At 42.7% G+C, this 21,960-nt stretch overlaps 1 protein-coding gene across 6 annotated transcripts in view; it reads right to left on the bottom strand.

The window, feature by feature from the left end:
- Positions 1-219: 219 nt before the first annotated feature.
- The window catches only part of gabra1 (gamma-aminobutyric acid type A receptor subunit alpha1), a 33,124-nt gene continuing 11,383 nt past the window's right edge, over positions 220-21,960 (bottom strand). For 5 of the 6 annotated variants that reach the window (XM_064982284.1, XM_064982278.1, XM_064982280.1 and 2 more), the window contains exons 4-10: positions 21,043-21,110; positions 18,298-18,518; positions 16,405-16,487; positions 13,889-14,032; positions 11,321-11,473; positions 2,114-2,316; positions 220-1,636 (exon numbers count right to left, since the gene is read on the bottom strand). In XM_064982284.1, coding sequence (XP_064838356.1) covers positions 1,310-1,636; positions 2,114-2,316; positions 11,321-11,473; positions 13,889-14,032; positions 16,405-16,487; positions 18,298-18,518; positions 21,043-21,110 — 1,199 coding nt within the window. In that variant the 3' untranslated portion in view covers positions 220-1,309. The remainder of the gene's footprint in view (positions 1,637-2,113; positions 2,317-11,320; positions 11,474-13,888; positions 14,033-16,404; positions 16,488-18,297; positions 18,519-21,042; positions 21,111-21,960) is intronic. The other variant, XM_064982279.1, reaches the window with a different exon arrangement.

Below are 21,960 nucleotides of genomic sequence, written 5' to 3'. Positions count from 1 at the left end.
ATAGAGCAGGATGGAAAACTTAGTGTCATCAATCATGGGAGTAGCCTTTCCTTAGTGGCACTGCTCTTCACTCTCAATGTGTTTGCCACTGCCCGCTCGGTGCAACGCTCACTTCTACCAGCCATCTTAGAAACTTAACAATGTTGCTGACAGTCCTCTGGGCCCTGTACAAATGTCCCTTTAGGGGCTCATCTCTGCCATAGAAACCAGAAACCAAAGTAAAGAATAATAGTGTTTTTTAATTCTAAATATAAAATGCATTCCGACATTTAGACTTCGACAGTTTTACATTCTTACTCATTACTATCCCAGACCTGACACATTGTTGGTGTCAGTACGCACATACACACAGCTATGGAATAAGTTGAATATATATTAACTTATACTTGATAAGTACTTGATAACTTGATAACCACCGGCAACGTTGACCAGCGATCAGTGGAACACTGACTTGGTAAGAAACAGTCACTTTGGAGTGAACCAGTAAATATTCTCTTCATACAAACTATTTTCAATGTTTCATAAACAGTTAAAGAAAGAAAAGCTTTTTTTGCCAGGAGTTGTATACGTATACCATTAGTTACTCTTTGAAAAGCTTAAACATAATGTTGACATCTCTAACAATTGAGCATATTTACAAAACAACTAAATTCATATTACTCCTAATGTTGCACATAGAAACAATAAAATCATTTAGCTTCTTCTAAAATTGATGAATGAAGGATGTTTCCATTGAGACATGTTTTATTGCTATTGCTGAACCCCTATCTTGATTCTTTCAACAAAAGGAAATGAACAAACCCCAAAAACATCAACTACAGAGAATAGAGGAATATTTGATGAAGATTGAAGGTAGCATTTTGTCACTGATATCAAACAAACTGGTCCATCGGTGAAATAAATGTGGATCTTTGAAAAGAAAAATGCCCAGTCCATGCAAAAACACTATTTTCTTTTACAGTGTTAAAAATGTAATGCAAAACAACAACTGAACATATATCAGAAAACTAAAACAAATAATAGATCCTTAACAATTGTTGGGCTATGTGCATTTGTAGAATAGCATTCTCTTGTGTATATCATATATTATTTATAGCATATTTTCTTTAGTAGCATAATCCCTCCCCCCAAAACAATTCCCATGAAATAGTCACCACGTTGATCCTAAGACCTTTACTCTTTTCAAAAAAAATTTAATCTTGGAAGTTATTTGACATTAAAGCAATGTGGCGACTGGGAATTCAACCAGCATGAAAAGCATGTTTTCAGAAAATAAACATTTGGGGGAAAAAGAAAAGGGGGATTGAGATTAGTGGGATCCTGGGGTCATACCCTGTAACTTAGGCTTTTTATTCAAGTAAGTTGCCCAGTAGACCAGGTTAAAGGTTCCGAAGAGTAAGGGGAAGGCTATTCTGGCGATCCTGTCGATCTTGCTGACGCTGTTGAAGGTCTTCTTGGCCTCTGGTGGCTTGGGCTTGGGCTCTTCCTTGGGCTCGGTGGGGGGAGGGGGAGCACTTTTGGCAATGGTGGCCAAACCAGGATCTCTGGCAATGTTTGGAGCAAAGGCTGTAGCAGTGGCGGCGGTGTAGGCGGTGGTGTTGTTCTTCTTCAGGAGGGATTCTTTCTTCTTCTTCTGCTGCATGAGAGGTAAGCAGACAGTTCCTTGGGTTAACTTATGAGAAACCAACCAACTAAGCACATTGACAAGCAAGCAATTTACATTTCGGGACAACCTTCACGGATGAGTATAACAAAACATGGCAAAACATTGTGTGAGAGTTTGTCTAATAGCACTCAGTGTTGTTCAGGAGGAGCTGAAGACAACATAGTAATGTAGTTCGAACTGCACTGGTGACACAGTGACGACCTGAACACTATGGAGGAACACTAAACTATTCATGTCCCATGAATATCATTACCACTGAGATGAGCAAATGACATAAAACCAACCCTCGATGTTGTGCTCCAACTAACTGCTCTGGTTTTAGGTAGAACACTCCCGATTTTGATGTTTAGAAACTATTTGAGTTTTTAAAATCTTAATATGTCACAAAATACGTAATTCATTTAAAAAAAACACAATATATTTTATGGGGGATAAAAGGAAGAACACCTTCTCTGGCACCACACTTTTTCCATCCCAGGCGTAGCCCCTCTTTGTGAAGTAGTTGACTGTAGCAAACTCAATGAGGGCAGAGAAGACAAAGGCATAGCAGACTGCAATGAACCAGTCCATGGCTGTGGCATAGGCCACCTTGGGGAGAGAGTTCCTAGCACTGATACTGAGGGTGGTCATGGTCAGCACAGTTGTCACTCCTGTATGGACAGAGAGGGAGAATGGGTTACATTCTAGAATGGAACAAAGCATGTTCTTGCTTGTTTTGGTTTCACATTGTAGTCTAAATACACATATTACATCCAACAACTACACACTGTCCAATCTAGCACGTGTGGGCATTTACAAAATGGGGATGTTCTGGTCAAATTAAAACACACTGTTGTTGACATATGTAACACTGCACATCTTGAATCAGTAACAACATAATTGGTCACTGGGTAAAATTGCTTAAATAGATGAAGCATGAGCTACCATTATGTTGGCATCCTGAACATTACATTTTGATTAGCTGCCGCAAAGCTTGCCAACTTCTCCAAAGCATCCCTGATTCCAACTTCATGCATTACATGAAAAACGAGGCTGCAGCCCCTGAGAAATAGGAATTATCATGTAATGCCGGTGGAGACATCATTTAGTTTTGATAAAAGCACCAAAACACGTGCGTTTCTTTTTAAGCCTGCATAATACCTGTGCACGAAAGGTTGGATGAACTTAAAAACAGAAAGAGGGAGGGTGTTAAGCCTACAGGGTTATGTGAGGTCATCATGTACTATAGTTGGGGTTTGTTAAAGCAGAGGTGAGAGCAGGGCTGTTGGAGAATAGAAGCAGGTCAGGGGATGTCTGTCGGTGCATTGCTCACCCACACGGACTGCTGCAGATGTTTACACCACAAAACAATAACAGCCCAGCGGCTTACACAGAGAACTCAGCTGGGGCCAAGGCAATTCAAGGGACAGAAGGAGAGACTGGTCATGAACTAGCCAGTATACAGTCTTCCTCCACCACCCCTGTGTTATACTGCAATGGTACTGGCTAAAACAGGTATATAGAGAAAGGATAGTGTTAGCCTTGTCAGCAGGATCAGAATCACTTATTCATGAATTACATTTACCCATACCTAGAGTTTGACTTTGTGAATAGGTGCTGCCAGCAATAGACAATGTACAGACAGGATACAGACACACAGTCAAAAAGGTCAACATACAGAAAATACTGTACAAATACAGTGGACATAAAACATAAAAATCTGGAGTATACAGTAAGCTGAACTCCAACATACGCTTCGAAACTACTGTTGTCTCTCCCTACTCTGCTCTGCTTGGATGACTGTGTTGACTGAGACCGAGATGAAGAGATTAGACAAATCAGAGAGTCAACCTGGTGTTTTAGAGATAGGTTCAAACTCAGTGACTCCACTGACCTTGGTCCTGTGACTTGGTTTGACCTTGGTCCTGTGAATTGGTTTGACCTTGGTCCTGTGACTTGGTTTGACCTTGGTCCTGTGACTTGGTTTGACTTTGGTCCTGTGACTTGGTTTGACCTTGGTCCTGTGACTTGGTTTGACCTTGGTCCTGTGACTTGGTTTGACTTTGGTCCTGTGACTTGGTTTGACCTTGGTCCTGTGACTTGGTTTGACCTTGGTCCTGTGACTTGGTTTGACCTTGGTCCTGTGACTTAGTTTTACCTTGGTCCTGTGACTTGGTTTGACCTTGGTCCTGTGACTTGGTTTGACCTTGGTCCTGTGACTTGGTTTGACCTTGGTCCTGTGACTTAGTTTGACCTTGGTCCTGTGACTTGGTTTGACCTTGGTCCTGTGACTTGGTTTTTAGACAACCTTAATCTAATTAATCATACTTCTTTTTAATTACTTTTGTTGATGAGAACAGAAAAGAAAAATGTTTTTCTCACAGTTAAATGCAGAATTATTCTAGACTTCACAAAGATATTACAAACAACATTTTAACATAATTTTCCATGGTGGTGTGTGAGGCTCTTTGATGTCTATTTAACTCTTATGACCTTACTAAATAAAACAAATACAATTTCAATCACAAATGAGACAGCACACGCACGCAATCTCAAAGCCATAAAAGCATCTGGCAGTGGAGCGGTTAACGTTCTCCCCTGAGCTCTGAATGTTATTGTTTGCCATCAGAATGATGAATTCTCTCGTTACGATGATGTGATGATGACTCATAGTCCTACATCCCATTCACGCTCATTCTATTCTGATTTCATTGAGTTACATGAGGCTAACAAAGTGACGCTAATAATACAATCACGTCAGCAACAAATAATCAAATCAATACAAAATTCAAATGTCCCCAAAATATGCATGTTCACTCCATTTGTAGAGGGACCACTAGATTTTGCAGATAGCCTTGTATAAGGCCAAGCTATGATATAATTTCTACTCGACTAGAGTAGTATGACAGGGGTGGAATTACTTTGAAAGGTCATACTACTATCAAGATGTCTTTTTACTGACATAAAAACAATCTTGATCAACCTCGGACACTTTCCTTTATTGTACGGTGTCAAATCAGCTTTCTATTACTGTCATCATGTGGGTCCATCATGTGCTTAGAGTGTTTTTGTGTCTGGACAGGGCTTTACATTAGAAATAGCTACGTGCTGTGAAAGGCAGCGCCCCCAACATGACATTATCCCCTCAGCAGCTCAGTCACCTCAGTCTGATCATCACTGGCTGGATTTCCATGCTAGGAGATTTGCCAGGGGTAATTAGAAGTTGAGGTCTCCTACACGCTACCCTTTTGTTAGGAGCTCAGCTGGAATCCATAGCCTGCAGAAAAACACATCACAACTGCATCTAACCGTGCCTGAAGATTTGTGCGGGGGGGAGGGGGGATTGGATGGATAAGTGGGTTTGGGGAAGTGGGAGTGGCATGCGACAGCCAGTCATGAGGCTGGTTTAAGGCAGCAGCCTCCATCCTTCGTTACCCCACCACACTCTTTCCCACTATCATAAATAGAGACAGCAAGCTGTGTTGCCATGGAAACAACTCGCCGGCTCTAACTTTGTTACGTCTTCACAACCCTTCCCCCACCCCCCCAAAAAACCAAGTGTTAAAATCCCAAATGATGCATGGAATGCAAACAAAGTCATGTGTTGGGCATGGTAACATTTACTTATAGAACAGAGAAACACTGTTCAGTATTCAGATTCCTTCTCACTTAAATGAGCACAGCGACTGAATCATTACATTCCTCTATTTGACCAGTTGGACTAATAGGCTTGGTGGCCCTTACTGAACAGAGGCACCCATCTCGAAAGTTCTGTGTGGATTAGTAGTGGTTTAGCTCAGTTTTTGGTACTCCTTCCACTCAATTTAGCTCAATGTGCAGAAGCACTGCCACTTGATGCAGATCAGCACATCTTCTAACAAGGTTTGCCTCCACACACACAGTAGGCAGCAGGGAAGAACATTTTAGAGATAAAGAGTAATAGTGTCGGTCACACCGGTCACACCGGTGGCTGATCGAAAACGCTGTCACAAGGAAATCATGGATGAATCATAACCAATAAATCAAGTATATCAAATGAAATCTCAAATAAACTCATATTTAACTTCCTACCACTCCCAGCAGTGAAGTGGTCCTCTCTATTCACCTATCAGAGAAGCCTGCTGTGTCAACCTTAAGACTACTGCTTTATTCATGGCCTTATCAATAACTAAAAAGTATTCTGCACATGTCTAACCATGCCAGTGGCACACAGCAACCCAGAAGATGTTGTATAGCGGTACTCTGAGAGTGTTTACTGGGGGGAATGTTGCAAGAAAGACGTGTGCCAGCATCACATCTCCGTAGCTGACTGGCCTACCCACCCACAGTCACACACACACACTCTCTCTCTCTCTCTCTCTCTCTCTCTCCCTCTCTCTCTCTAGCTCTCTCTCTCTCTCTCTCTCTCTCTCTCTCTCACTCACCAACTCACTCTCTCACTCACTCTCTCTCTCTGGCTGTCTTCTCTCTCTCTTTTTCGCTTCCATTGTACCTTAATCAGCAGATACATCAAAAAGCAGCTGGGCACAGCACAGCCAGTACATACACTGTGAATGGCTTTAAGAGCAGGGAAGAAAGACAGCTAATCTTCTGAGCACCGTTGATGTATATGACAGCCACAGAGAGAGAATAAAGGACAGGGTATTTGCTCCAAAATGTAATATAATGTAACATATTCATACAGTTTTCCTTTCAGAGCCATATAATCATTACCATATATGTATTTTATTTTATTGGAATGATAAATAAATAAATAAATAAATAGCAAATAATTTTCCACTGCAATAATCTGTCTCTGAATTTATCTGCCTTCTTTAATCGTAACAACGACAAATAGATAACCCTACCTAACCCACTGCTGTGTTTTTAAATTGCCTATTTATCTAAAAGGGAGGCTGTGTGTGTATACTGTGTTTTCTCACTCACACGGAACCTATTAACCAGGAGGCAATACATTACAATATATTATGTTAGTTAATATGACTTGATGATTTTTACTCATTATTTCTTAATGTCTTGAACAAGTTTCATTTGAAGAATTGCTAAGACATGCTTGTTACAAACATCAGTATAAAACACTAGTACAGATACAGTATAGTACAGTATAGAACCGATACAAGCATGTACAGCTGATTATTGGAATCTTAAATTCAACTGTCTCAACTGAAAAACAATCAATAAGAATAGCAGCCATAAATAAGCTATTTGTCAATAGCCTACAGTTGATTGAAGCACCGGTGTGTCAATCTAAGTTACATAACAAAACGATCCCCATCAAAATCTTTCAGTTTAAGATACGGTGCCTTGCAAAAGTATTCACCCCCTTGTCATTTTTCCTATTTTGTTGCATTACAAGCTGTAATTTAAATTGATTTTTTATTTGGATTTCTTGTAACTGACATACACAAAATAGTCCAAATTGGTGAAGTGAAATTTAAGAAATAACTTAATTTAAAATAAAATTAAAATCGAAAAATGGTGCGTGCATATGTATGTATTCACCCCCTTTGCTATGAAGCCTCTAAATGATACCTGGTGCAACAAATTACCTTCAGAAGTCACATAATTAGTGAAATAAAGTCCACCAGTGTGCAATCCAAGTGTCACATAATCTCAGCATATATACATACACCCCCAGAGTCAGCAGCACCACCAAGCAAGCGGCACCATGAAGACCAAGGAGCACCATGAAGACCAAGGAGCACCATGAAGACCAAGCGGCACCATGAAGACCAAGGAGCTCTCCAAACAGGTCAGGGACAAAGTTGTGGAGAAGTACAGATCAGGGTTGGGTTGTAAAAAATTATCAGAAACTTTGAACATCTCACAGAGCACAATTGAATCCATTATAAAAAAATGGTAAGAATATGGCACCAAAATAAACCTGCCAAGAGAGGGCCGCCCACCAAAAATCACGGACCAGGCAAGGAGGGCATTAATCAGAGAGGCAACAAAGAGACCGACGATAACCCTGAAGGACCTGCAATGCTCCACAACGGGGATTGGATAATCTGTCCATAGAACCACTTTAAGCCATACACTCCACAGACCTGGGCTTTACGGAAGAGTGGACAGAATAAAGCCATTTCTTAACCTCTTGATGTTATGGGGGCGCTATTTCATTTTTGGATAAAAAGACGTGCCCGTTTTAAGCGCAATATTTTGTCACAAAAAGATGCTCGACTATGCATATAATTGATAGCTTTGGAAAGAAAACTCTCTGACGTTTCCAGAACTGCAAAGATATTGTCTGTAAGTGCCCCAGAACAGATGCTACAGGCAAAACCAAGATGAAACTTCAACCAGGAAATGAGCAGGATTTTGAGGCTCTGTTTTTCATTGTCTCTTTATATGGCTGTGAATGCGCAAGGAATGAGCCTGCCCGATCTATGTTTCCCCAAGGTGTCTGCAGCATTGTGACGTATTTGTAGGCATATCATTGGAAGATTGACCATAAGAGACTACATTTGCCAGGTGTCCGCCCGGTTCGCCCGCCTGTAACTGAGAGTCTCCTCATTGAAAACATCCAAAGTTCTTCAAAGGTAAATTATTTTATTTGAATCCTTTTCTGGTTTTTGTGCAAATGTTGCCCGCTAAATGCTACGCTAGCTATCAACAATCTTACACAAATGCTTGTTTTGCTATGGTTCAAAAACATATTTTGAAAATCTGAGATGACAGTGTTGTTAAGAAAAGGCTAAGCTTGAGAGCTAGCACATTCATTTCATTTCATTTGCGATTTTCATAAATAGTTAACGTTACGTTATGCTAATGAGCTTGAGGCTATAACTGGATACAGGTTTTTTTCATAGCCAAACGTGAACAAAACGGAGCGATTTGTCCTACACAAATAATATTTTTTGAAAAACTGAACATTTGCTATCTAACTGAGAGTCTCCTCATTGAAAACATCTGAAGTTCTTCAAAGGTAAATGATTTTATTTGAATGATTTTCTTGGTTTTGTGAAAATGTTGCTGGCTGAATTCTAGGCTTATAGCTATGCTAGCTATCAATACTCTTACACAAATGCTTGTTTAGCTATGGTTGAAAAGCATATTTTGAAAATCTGAGATGACAGTGTTGTTAACAAAAGTCGAAGCTTGAGAGCAAATATATTTATTTCATTTAATTTGCGATTTTCATGAATAGTTAATGTTGCGTTATGCTAATGAGCTTGAGGCTATAAATAGAATCCCGGATCCGGGATTGCTCGACGCAAGAAGTTTAAGAAAAAAGTAAGCAAAAGCGTTTGGTGTTCTCCAAAAGGCATGTTGGAGACTCCCCAAACATATGGAGAAGGTACTCTGCTCAGATGCGACTGAAATTGAGCTTTTTGGACATCAAGGAAAACACTATGTCTGGCACAAACCCAACCCCTCTCATCACCCCGTGAATACCATCCCCACAGTGAAGCATGGTGGTGGCAGCATCATGCTATGGGGATGATTTTCATCATCAGGGACTGGGAAACTGGTCAGAATTGAAGGAATGATGGATGGTGCTAAACACAGGGAAATTCTTGAGGGAAACCTGTTTCAGTCTTCCAGAGATTTGAGCCTGGGACAGAGGTTCACCTTCCAGCAGGACAATGACCCTAAGCATTCTGCTAAAGCAACACTCAAGTGGTTTAAGGGGAAACATTTAAACATCTTGTAATGGCCTAGTCAAAGCCCAGACCTCAATCCAATTGAGAATCTGTGGTATGACTTAAAGATTGCTGTACACCAGCGGAACCCATCCAACTTGAAGGAGATGGAGCAGTTTTGCCTTGAAGAATGGGCAAAATCCCAGTGGCTAAATGTGCCAAGCTTATACCTGTAATTGCTGTAAAAGGTGTCTCTACAAAGTCCTGACTTTGGGGGGGTGAATAGTTATGCACGCTCAAGTTTTCAGTTTTTTTTGTCTTATTTCTTGTTTGTTTCACAATAAAAAATATTTTGCATTTTCAGAGGGGTAGGCATGTTGTGTACATTAAATGATACAAACCCCCTGAAAATCTATTTTAATTCCAGGTTGTAAGGCAACAAAATAGGAAAAATGCCAAGAGGGTGAATACTTTCGCAATTTACTGTATTGCGTCTCAATCCACCGCATCTGGCAGTGTAGCACTTCCGCATCTGCAGTGAAAGGTGGCAGAGTTAGAGTGGTGTTTGTCAGACCGTGTCACCGTCTCATCACGAACATCATGGTGTTCTCGGGGACTCTTCTGAAGGTAACCAGTTCCGGATTCAAAAACGAATGGAAGTATGGAGGTAGTTTTGTTCCTACCTTAAAAATAGAGGTTCAATATGTGGAAAAATATATATATGTATATATTTCCTACGATACCTCAAAACTTGCTTCTTATGATTAATTGTTTTACTGTCCTTTTTGTCATTTACTGTAATTTTTGTGACTTTTATGGGCTATAGTAGTAAAGGCCCAAATCAATATTTTATCAAATATATATATATTTTTTTATATACCTAAAGGGGTCCAACAATTCTAAATCAAATTGCTAAATGATCCATAGTATAACCATCTTAAAACAATTCGAATGTCAGTTTATGCATCAAGGTCAACCTCATTCCCCTCCTCCTCTCTCTGCCATGTGACGAACAGCCCAAGGTAGGCAACAGCACCACAGGAACCCTGCAGCAAACATAGTACAGGCTGGGACTGGTGCTGAAAAACCCTCTTCCTTACACTCACATAAAGGCTGTATTATGGAGCTCGGAAAGCTCTTTTAATAAATACTAGGCCAAGGGAGACACTGGGCGATGCGCAGAGAGAGGAGAAGGTAAAACAAGGACAACCCAGCTAGACAGTACTCTGCTCTGCTAAGGAGAAGCATGCTTCAGACTGACCAACAAGAGTCTTCCTTTTGAACGCTGATGCGTACGAGCTGACACACACACAGCACTCTCTCTCACACACACGCATATCCACAGTCACAGCCACACTCAGCCAGCATAGAAGTTGAAATTCAACTGTGAACAGACAGTAACACTCAGCCAGAATAGAAGTTGAAATTCCACTGTGAACAGACAGTAACACTCAGCCAGCATAGAAGTTGAAATTCAACTGTGAACAGACAGTAACACTCAGCCAGAATAGAAGTTGAAATTCCACTGTGAACAGACAGTAACACTCAGCCAGAATAGAAGTTGAAATTCCACTGTGAACAGACAGTAACACTCAGCCAGAATAGAAGTTGAAATTCCACTGTGAACAGACAGTAACACTCAGCCAGAATAGAAGTTGAAATTCCACTGTGAACAGATGGTAATAAGATAATTCTACCAATCTGGTTTATTATACTGACTTTAGAAAACCAACCAATGTGAGTGAAACCAACCAATGTGAGTGAAACCAACCAATGTGAGTGAAACCAACCAATGTGAGTGAAACCAACCAATGTGAGTGAAACCAACCAATGTGAGTGCCAGTGATACTTTTCCTTTGCTTCGACACAAACTCATTCATTGATGGGCGACAGACTTACTCTATCAAAATTGAGATATAGTGTAGTAATTGAATCCAGAGCTACATGTGAAGGGACGTTAGTAAGGCAATGTGACGAGGATCACTCTGTTCCCATCACAATCTCAATGAAAGTGTAGGTCTGCTGTGGTTAGTTACCACTGAGTGTATGTCAACTGGTTTACGTTTGGCATGAAGTAGCAGGGACTCACCGAACACAGTCCTGGCTGGGACGGACTCTCTGTTGAGCCAGAAGGACACCTGGGACAGGATCACCGTCATGATGCAGGGGAGGTACGTCTGGATGACAAAATAACCAATCTTCCTCTTCAGGTGGAAGTGTGTCGTCATGACAACATACTCTCCTGTTTTTCAGGAAGGTGAGACAGAGGGAAACAGAGAGTTGAAAAGCATGAGAAGGGGCTGTGTCATCTGAGTTGGAGAGCCACTTCATAGAGCTCTAGTGCTCCTGTGAATCCTAAATATTTGATCTGATATACTCCAAAAATGTGTGAGAGTGCAGTTCTTCTCTGTGTCAACGTACACCCCTTCCAAAACAGAAATAAAAGCCAATTAGAAAGAAAAGATATGGAAACTAATACATCCAATCAGATTATGTAGTGTGCTGGTTCTGTGCACTCCATAATCTTCAGCTGTCGTGTAAGACTATTAAACCATACCGAACAGGAAGTCTGTCTATGTGTGCTTTGTGGAGGTTAGTCATGTTATGGACATGGAGTAGTTTTATGGCCAGCCATGTATTACTATTGTTTAGGCCTCATTTATCAACAATAATGTGGCATGGAGTTAGTTGATAATAACCTAATTCATCAATGCATTTAGAGCAATACCATATTGAATGCTCTGCGACAGCACTGGGAATGACTTATGTCAGTGTTACCCAACTGGCGGCCGCGGGTGGATTTATTTGAAATATGTTGCCAAGTATTCCCACACAGAGAGAAACGTGATTGTATACAAATGTTTGCAAGGTTTGAAATGATTATGCTTGAGTCAAATATTAGATTTGTTTGGGCTTCTTGCAGTCAACTTGCATACAAATGATTTGTAATCATGTTTCCGGCCCCCGACCATCGGCTGAAGAAAGCCAGTGGCTGAATTGAGTTGATGATCCCTGACCTAGGTAGTAATACATTGGCTCTTTATGTTTGACAGAGATTTAAACAAAGGAATCATTCAATGGTCATGCAACATTAATTACATTGGTTTTGGTAAATCAATGGTTCCTCAGAATTAGCATATATAATTGAATGAGATAGGTATTGACACTATCAAACACAGACCAATACAGAAACACTCAAATCTACCTTTCGGCCTGCAGTTAAATGCACTGTAAAGGGGTCACCGATTTTTACTTTGTCACTACCTTTGCCAGTATCAATGTACCAAAAAGAAGGTAAAGGATGTGATGCCCACAAGGGAAATGACAAATCTGGGACATGTTCTCAGAGTAAGCCTACAAACACAGAGCAGTGGAAGTGAGAGAACAGAGAGGGAAGTTTGGTGCTATAACAGCCACCACTTTTCTGGGAAGGCTTTCAACTAGATGTTGGAGCATTGATGCAAGGACTTGCTTTCGTTCAGCCATAAGAGCATTAGTGAGGTCCGGCACTGATGTTGGGCTATTAGGCCTGGCTCACAGTCAGTGTTCCAATTCATCCCAAAGGTGTTCCATGGGGTTGACATCAGAGCTCTGAGCAGGCCAGTCAAGTTCTTCCACAACAATCTCATCAAACCCTTTCTGTATAGACCTTGCTTTGTCTCTCTCTGCCTCTGTCTCTCTCTCTGTCCAACTTGCTTCCATCCAGTGGTGTGTCCCCAGTCCACCTGGCCGTGCTGCTGCTCCAGTTTCAACTGACCTGAGCCCTAGGACCATGCCCCAGGACTACCTGACATGATGACTCCTTGCTGTCCCCAGTCCACCTGGCCGTGCTGCTGCTCCAGTTTCAACTGTTCTGCCTTATTATTATTCGACCATGCTGGTCATTTATGAACATTTGAACATCTTGGCCATGTTCTGTTATAATCTCTACCCGGTGCAGCCAGAAGAAGACTGGCCACCCCACATAGCCTGGTTCCTCTCTAGGTTTTTTCCTAGGTTTTGGCCTTTCTAGGGAGTTTTTCCTAACCACCGTGCTTCTACACCTGCATTGCTTGCTGTTTGGGGTTTTAGGCTGGGTTTCTGTACAGCACTTTGAGATATCAGCTGATGTACGAAGGGCTATATAAATAAATTTGATTTGATTTGATCTCCCTCCCTCCAATGTCTACAAGCTTTACACCACTCCAGCCGACACTTAGCATCGCGCATGGTGATCTTAGGCTTGTGTGGGGCAACTCGGACATGGAAATCCATATTATGAAGCTCCTGACGAACAGTTCTTGTGCTGACGTTGCTTCCAGATGCAGTTTGGAACTCGGTAGTGAATGTTGCAACCGAGGACAGACTATTTTTACGCGCTACCTGTTTCAGCACTCGGCAGTCCCGTTCTGTGAGCTTGTGTGGCCTACCACTTCACGGCTGAGCCGTTGTTGCTCCTAGATATTTCCACTTCATAAAAACAGCACTTAAAGTTGACTGGAGCATCTCTAGCAGGGCAGTGATTTAACGAACTGACTTGTTGAAAAGGTGACATCCGATGACGGTGCAACATCGAAAGTCACTGAACTCTTCAGTAAGGCTACTCTACTGCCAATGTTTGTCTATGGGTTGTCCACATACTTTTGTAAATATAGTGTACTTTACAAGGGAAACAGACCTGTGCTGGACTGGACAACCCCAGAGTCCACGCTTTGCCCCATCAGATCATACTGGTTGAGCCGAGAGCCATCTTCAGCCACCACAACAGACTGGGCTGCCCCTCTCGTCCACACGTACACAACCTCAGCCCTGGTGTAAGCATCTGTCAGGAAGAAGAGAGAGCAGTGGTGTATATTCATGGATGCCAAGGAGAGGCAGGCTTCCCCCCAAAAATGACCAAGAAATAAACATAAAATAATTAATATTTTGTTTGTGTTTAATAATTTTCCTTCAATTCGCAAGTGGCTGAATGTATCTCACCGGAGAAAAGCATCTGAGCGAGGGAAACAGCGCCCCTCTGTCTCTGTATGTGTAGGCCATCTATTTGATGCTGTCTGGTCAAAAAGAGTATGACATTGTTGCCGCCCGTAGCATTGAATGCAAAATACAAAATAATAGCCCATCAGCGTTGCGCTCAACTGTGAATGGCACTGGCGCACCAAAAAAAAGCCAGTTGGGATTTGGGATCACTCCAATCACATCACATCGAGAGCAATACGTCATTGATAGAAACATCTCGTCGTGTTGTTGTCCTCCGGTGGCTAGCAGGTTAAAATTGTCCCTTTCCTAAATTAGCCGTGTATGGAGATAGGGATTTGGACTTGTGGTTTTACTTAATTCTCCGTACTGGCCAATGATTATAACAACGATTCTGATCCAACCATTAATTCATACATTGTGCCTCTGGCCTGAGAGGATGGAAGTTCAAAATGTAGCTAGATGTAAAAGGCTAATGTTAACTAGCTAACGTTGCCCATATAAGGAAGTTAGGCTAGCGAGCATTTTAACCAGGTAGCCTTGAACAACAAAAACTAAAAGTGTGTAAAATATGACAGAGTCATAGACCGTAGGGGGAGTCAACATGGTTTTTCTACAGTTTTTGGTGCCTTTTAGTTGTCACTGTATTAGACTAATCAGAGGTGATTCGATGATGATGAAATGTTGAAGTTGAAATGGTGCTGGGGCCTCCCGGGTGGCGCAGTGGTTAAGGGCGCTGTACTGCAGCGCCAGCTGTGCCATCAGAGTCCCTGGGTTCGCGCCCAGGCTCTGTCGTAACCGGCCGCGACCGGGAGGTCCGTGGAGCGACACACAATTGGCCTAGCGTCATCCGGGTTAGGGAGGGCTTGGTCGGTAGGGATGTCCTTGTCTCATCGCGCACCAGCGACTCCTGTGGCGGGACGGGCGCAGTGCGCGCTAACCAAGGTTGCCAGGTGCACGGTGTTTCCTCTGACACATTGGTGCGGCTGGCTTCCGGATTGGATGCGCGCTGTGTTAAGAAGCAGTGCGGCTTGGTTGGGTTGTGTATCGGAGGACGCATGACTTTCAATCTTCGTCTCTCCCGAGCCCGTACGGGAGTTGTAGCGATGAGACAAGATAGTAGCTACTACAACAATTGGATACCACAAAATTGGGGAGAAAAAAAGGGGTAAAATTAAAAATTAAAATTAAAAAAATGTAGAAAAAAATAAATGGCGCTGGATTAGTTGAGGTAGATCCTGTTTCTGTAGGCCACGTAACTGTTTGTTACATGCAATATGCTTTGTGGACTTCACCAGACAGAGGTTGCTCTCCGGTTTTGTGATGAAACAAAGGTGTGGTTGAATTTATTCTGCCACTGTGTGTTCTTACTGTCTCTGCCTTAGGCCTATCTATATATCACAGTGGCAAGGCATATGAACTAACAGGTTGTAGAGAAAACAACACAATTATCACAACACATATGTTGTAATATGGCTTTATTTCTATTTTCCCCAGTGATTTTACCCACGCACCGCTACTGAGAGAGAGGGAAAGAGAAACAAACAACATCTCAATCTGACTGACCTTTAAACAACCAAGTCAGATTTCTTCCCACCTGGTGACCCAGCCAACACGTAAAGTGTTGCTTCAGCACTGTTGAGGATTTGTACTGCAGAGGAGCCTCATCAATGAAATATTCAGCAAGCCAGTTTAAAGTTGAGAGTTGGTCTTTATTCAAGGTGTGTTATTCTGAACAAACTGACTCATTATCGTTGGGCTCCTCCTCCCCTCTCTCTCTCTCTCTCTCTCTCTCTCTCTCTCTCTCGCTCTCTCTCTCTCTCTCTCTATTCAAATGGGCTTTATTTGCATGAGAAACATCTGTTCACATTACCAAAGGTAGTGAAATAAACAATAAACAAAAGTGAGAAGACATAAAACATCAACAAAAAACTATTTCTCTCTCTCGACTTCTCGAGGATAATTTGGGGTCAGAAGACCTGGCAGCAATGACCAGCTGGCACAATGGAACTGGAAGTATGACAGGGAGTACTGCCTCCGATAAACAGAGGTCTACAGTATGCTGGTGGGTCTTGGTGGGGCCTGGCGGGCCTGGGAGGCCAGGTCCTGCCTGAAAACAGCTGTTACGCCACTGTCAACTCCTATCAGGTACGAGTACTGGGTTTCCTGTTGGAAGGGAAAGACAAAGAGAGCGGGGGAAAACAGCGAATCACTCACAGCTGCCGAACTTCAGTGGGCAAGCATGGGCATCCATGGGGAAGTCCTCCAGGTGCATGGGACACTCTGCCCTTACGGTCAGTCTGGAGGGAGGGAGGGAGGGAGGGAGGGAGAGAGAGAGAGAGAGAGAGAGAGAGAGAGAGAGAGAGAGAGAGAGACACAGAGAGAGAGAGAGAGAGAGAGAGAGAGAGAGAGAGAGAGAGAGAGAGAGAGACAGAGAAAGAGAAAGAGAAAGAGAAAGAGAAAGCGAAAAAGAGAAAGAGAGAGAGCGAGAGCGAGAGAGAGAGCGAGAGAGAGACAGACAGACAGAGACAGAGATGAGAGCGAGATAAGATACAACAAAAGCCTTTTGCAAATCTAATTGAAGGAATGGAGGGACACTGCTGCAAAGCTCTGAGCAGCAGCCTTTTCCTGACAGCACGGTGAAAAGGGGAATGTCAAACGAACCATGACATGTCACCCATTCGTCATCTCTATGACATAAATATTAACTCACACTGCGTCCTTATCTGCTAATAAATATGTTAAAGAATGTTTTATGGCCACCCTCTGTGACCCACACGTTAGCTCCATTTTGTAGGCCATGGGAATTCACATCTGGGACCATTATTTATGATGATTCAGCTCAAATGAAAACTCACAGCGAGCCTCCACTCTACCACTCTAGTCTACACTACTCGCTCCACTCTACCACTCTAGTCTACACTACTCGCTCCACTCTACCACTCTAGTCTACACTACTCGCTCCACTCTACCACTCTAGTCTACACTACTTACTCCACTCTACCACTCTAGTCTACACTACTCGCTCCACTCTACCACTCTAGTCTACACTACTCGCTCCACTCTACCACTCTAGTCTACACTACTTACTCCACTCTACCACTCTAGTCTACACTACTCGCTCCACTCTACCACTCTAGTCTACACTACTCGCTCCACTCTACCACTCTAGTCTACACTACTCGCTCCACTCTACCACTCTAGTCTACACTACTTACTCCACTCTACCACTCTAGTCTACACTACTCGCTCCACTCTACCACTCTAGTCTACACTACTCGCTCCACTCTACCACTCTAGTCTACACTACTTACTCCACTCTACCACTCTAGTCTACACTACTCGCTCCACTCTATCACTCTAGTCTACACTACTCGCTCCACTCTACCACTCTAGTCTACACTACTCGCTCCACTCTACCACTCTAGTCTACACTACTCGCTCCACTCTACCACTCTAGTCTACACTACTTACTCCACTCTACCACTCTAGTCTACACTACTCGCTCCACTCTATCACTCTAGTCTACACTACTCGCTCCACTCTACCACTCTAGTCTACACTACTCGCTCCACTCTACCACTCTAGTCTACACTACTCGCTCCACTCTACCACTCTAGTCTACACTACTTACTCCACTCTACCACTCTAGTCTACACTACTCGCTCCACTCTATCACTCTAGTCTACACTACTCGCTCCACTCTACCACTCTAGTCTACACTACTCGCTCCACTCTACCACTCTAGTCTACACTACTCGCTCCACTCTACCACTCTAGTCTACACTACTCGCTCCACTCTACCACTCTAGTCTACACTACTCGCTCCACTCACTATGGTTCTTGGTGCTCTCCACTGCCACTCCCTTTTAAGGATAAATCATTTGCTGGATACCAACAGTATTTTCTGGAGCATAAGTTACAAAAACATTATAATGTACTGGAATCACGATCATCGTGAGACTGATAGATGTATGCTTATTATCTGTAGAGAAAACCACATTCTGCTTCCCAGTGAGGATTTCCACATTCAGTGTTAAAAATACCTCTTCCTAAATCTAATATGAAGAAAGCAGACTATATCCCAGTTGGGAAAATGGTTTCTCTCACCTCATAGTATAGAGCAGAGTTCCCTCCTCTGTGATTCGTAGGAGTTTGTTGGGCATAGTCATGTTGTGTGCCACAGACTTCTTGCCATTGTGAAAGAATGTGTCAGGGGTCCAGATTTTACTGGCCATCAGGTTGTTCAAACGGAGAACCGCCATTGGCCCTTTAAATTTTAGCCGCTCGTCCTTCCAGCTTTGACGGAAGAACACATCAATGGTGTATTCCTGTAAGAGAGAATGCAAGATCAGCACCTGGAAGAGGTAGGTTGTCCTGCCCTAATCGTCCTATATCTGCCAGACATGTTACAGACCACATGCTGCTGAGTAATGCACACGCCCACTTTTCACCACTTTGTTTCTCTCTCACGTCACTCAGGCTTCCATGTAGCAGCATTGGTCTATTTGTCCTGCTGGTGACTGTCTTGTCTTGTCAAGGAAGAGGCTTCAACAAAGGTGGGTCTATCTAACTGGTGGAGTGGCTTCCGTCTCTGTCTTCCAGCTTGTCCTCATGAATGTGTCCTCCATAAACATGAGGAAGAAGCACAGTGCTCTAGATTTTAGCGCACCAAAAAATACAAACACTGGCATGATATATCACTCTAACATGCACTAATAACTATGGCTAAGAATGTAATTGTTTCCGAATGCCTGACAGAGTTAGCTAGCCAGTGAAATTAAAAGGTGCTTCTCAGTTTTCTCCCGACCGTGAGTTAATTGGTTTGAACGGTAACAGAGCAGTGAGTTAATTAGTCTGAATGGTAACAGATCAATGAGGTAATTACTTTCAACAGTAACAGATCCGTGAGGTAATTAGTGTGAACGGTAACAGATCTGTGAGGTAATTAGTGTGAACGGTAACAGATCTGTGAGGTAATTAGTGTGAACGGTAACAGATCTGTGAGGTAATTAGTGTGAACGGTAACAGATCTGTGAGGTAATTAGTGTGAACGGTAACAGATCTGTGAGGTAATTAGTGTGTACGGTAACAGATCTGTGAGGTAATTAGTGTGTACGGTAACAGAGCTGCAAGGTAATGGAAGTGGACTGGGAAAGGGAAGTGGTAGCTTTTGTAGCTGTTTCTTCTGACCAGACCATTCCGTTACTCACTCTAAGGTACCGCAGGCCCATATGTTAGAGCATGAACAGTAATTAACTCATATTACATCAAATATAAATGGTTCAACTGCATAAATATTGAACCTTCATCAAGACCAGAGGCAGAGAGAGAGTGAGAGAGAGATTCACACAGAGAGAGAAAGAGAGAGAGAGAGAGAGAGAAAGAGATACAGATAGATAGAAAGAGAGAGAGACAGAGAGAGAGAGACAGAGAGAGAGACATACAGAGAGAGACATAGAGTGAGAGAGAGACAGAGAGAGAGACAGAGAGAGAGACATACAGAGAGAGAGGGGGGAGGGAGAGAGAGACAGAGAGAGCGAGAGACAGAGATACAGAGAGAGAGACAGAGACAGAGACAGAGAGAGAGAGAGAGACAGAGAGAGAGAGAGAGAGAGAGAGAGAGAGACAGAGAGAGAGACAGAGAGAGAGAGAAAGAGAGAGAGGGGGTGAGAGAGAGACAGAGAGAGACATACAGAGAGAGACAGAGTGAGAGAGAGACAGAGTGAGAGAGAGACAGAGAGAGAGACATACAGAGAGAGAGGGGGGAGGGAGAGAGAGACAGAAAGAGCGAGAGAGCGAGAGACAGAGATACAGAGAGAGAGACAGACAGAGACAGAGAGAGAGAGAGAGAGATACAGAGAGAGAGAGAGAGATCCAGAGTGCGAGGCAGAGAGAGAGAGAGAGACAGAGACAGGGAGAGAGAGAGAGATACAGAGAGATACAGATAGAGAGATACAGAGAGATCCAGAGAGAGAGAGAGATACAGAGAGAGGGAGATACAGAGAGAGAGAGATACAGAGAGATCCACAGTGGTTAAAGAAGACGTCTCAACCAAGAAATCACGAACAAATCAATCTCACATTAGCCATTGCCATTCAATAAAGAGGACCTATTCAATATTCGACATTATTTTTCACATGGTAGGTACGCTCACATTTGCTAAATGAAATTACTTTTGTCTATTTTGAGGAAGACTTAGCCGAATCATTCCTCTGTCAGTTGATATCTCAGTGTGATTATGATATCCATCCAATCACATTATCCAGTCATGATAGACATAGGAAGGGTAATGTCTTTAGCCATGACAACAGCATCTGCTCTCTGTGTTAGCATCCCAAATGGAACCCCATTTCCTATATAGTGCACTTCTTTTGACCAGGACCAAGAGGGTGCCATTAAAATTAGTCAAAAGTAGTGCACTAAGTAGGGAATAGGGTTCCATTTGGAACACGGACTGGGGCTTTGCAATCTAGTCCCAATCACCTGCTAATACACTGTACATCATGGCCACGTCTAAAGACCAAGGCTACACAAGATCCAAAGTCGTTATACCCATATCAATACCAAGCCTCTCCGCTTGGGTCATGCCATGCAATACAAACTGACATACACGTGTACTTTCATTTAAGACTACAAGCGGCATTTATCTAGGAAATGACTGAGCCAATTGGTCTAATAACATTTCCTTGCTTGTGACATTTCATTTATGTCAAAAAAAACTAATGGGGGGCTGATCAAATCAATAAACACTTTACCTTTGAAACCACATGAAAATAGGTTAAGGGGAGAACAAGGACACAGAACTGGTGACATTTCAGAGAGGGGAATAACAGAGAGGAAAGACAGGCATACCATGTCATGGTCCGAGACGGGCCCAATACTCGTCACGAAAATGTCAGTCTTGACTTCAGTTACACGCTCTGTTGAACCAAGAAATTAGGAGAGTGAGTGGCGATCAGGGCTCCTCGTTAGCTCTAACTAGTTCGTAATCCTGGGGAGCATTTCTAGCCCATTGATCGTTTCATTCCCCAATTCTCACAGAGCCCCCTTCCAAAATGACACCTTATAATCCCGATTTTCACGTCAATAACCATTTCTGCAGTTCTCCGTTTCAGTGGCAAGACCTTTACCCGGGGACTGACTCAATCTCTTCATGAATTTTCAAATCTCTTCGCTGTGATCAAATTCCACCTGGTCTTTATGTGGCTGATGTGTTTACAATAACTCTGTCTGCTGTATAGAGTTATGTTTCTTGAAGTGAATAATGGAAACATGATTTACATCAGGAATGGTGTCAATCATAATGCTTAATTTCTCTCCATTTGCCACTGAAAATATACTAATCCCCTGCCTGTTTGACCTTCCACTCAAGTCAATTCCATAAAAATCCTCTTCACGTTCCAGTAGGCCTACATATCTCTCCAAAACTCTGTACAGCTGAGTCGGATATAAATCAGTATACGCAATAACTGTGTGGCACATGAAAAGTGACAAAACTACCCAAGGTTCTCAATGAGAGTATCCTACACCATACACTCTTCCTCAATGAGAGTATCCTACACCATACACTCTTCCTCAATGAGAGTATCCTACACCATTCACTCTTCCTCAATGAGAGTATCCTACACCATACACTCTTCCTCAATGAGAGTATCCTACACCATACACTCTTCCTCAATGAGAGTATCCTACACCATACACTCTTCCTCAATGAGAGTATCCTACACCATACACTCTTCCTCAATGAGAGTATCCTACACCATACACTCT

The sequence above is a fragment of the Oncorhynchus masou genome, chromosome 12 (assembly GCF_036934945.1).
Source record: "Oncorhynchus masou masou isolate Uvic2021 chromosome 12, UVic_Omas_1.1, whole genome shotgun sequence".
NCBI classification, from domain to species: domain Eukaryota; kingdom Metazoa; phylum Chordata; class Actinopteri; order Salmoniformes; family Salmonidae; genus Oncorhynchus; species Oncorhynchus masou.
The sequence above is the reverse complement of the archived record's forward strand: the minus strand, read 5'-3'. Positions and strand labels throughout refer to the sequence as shown.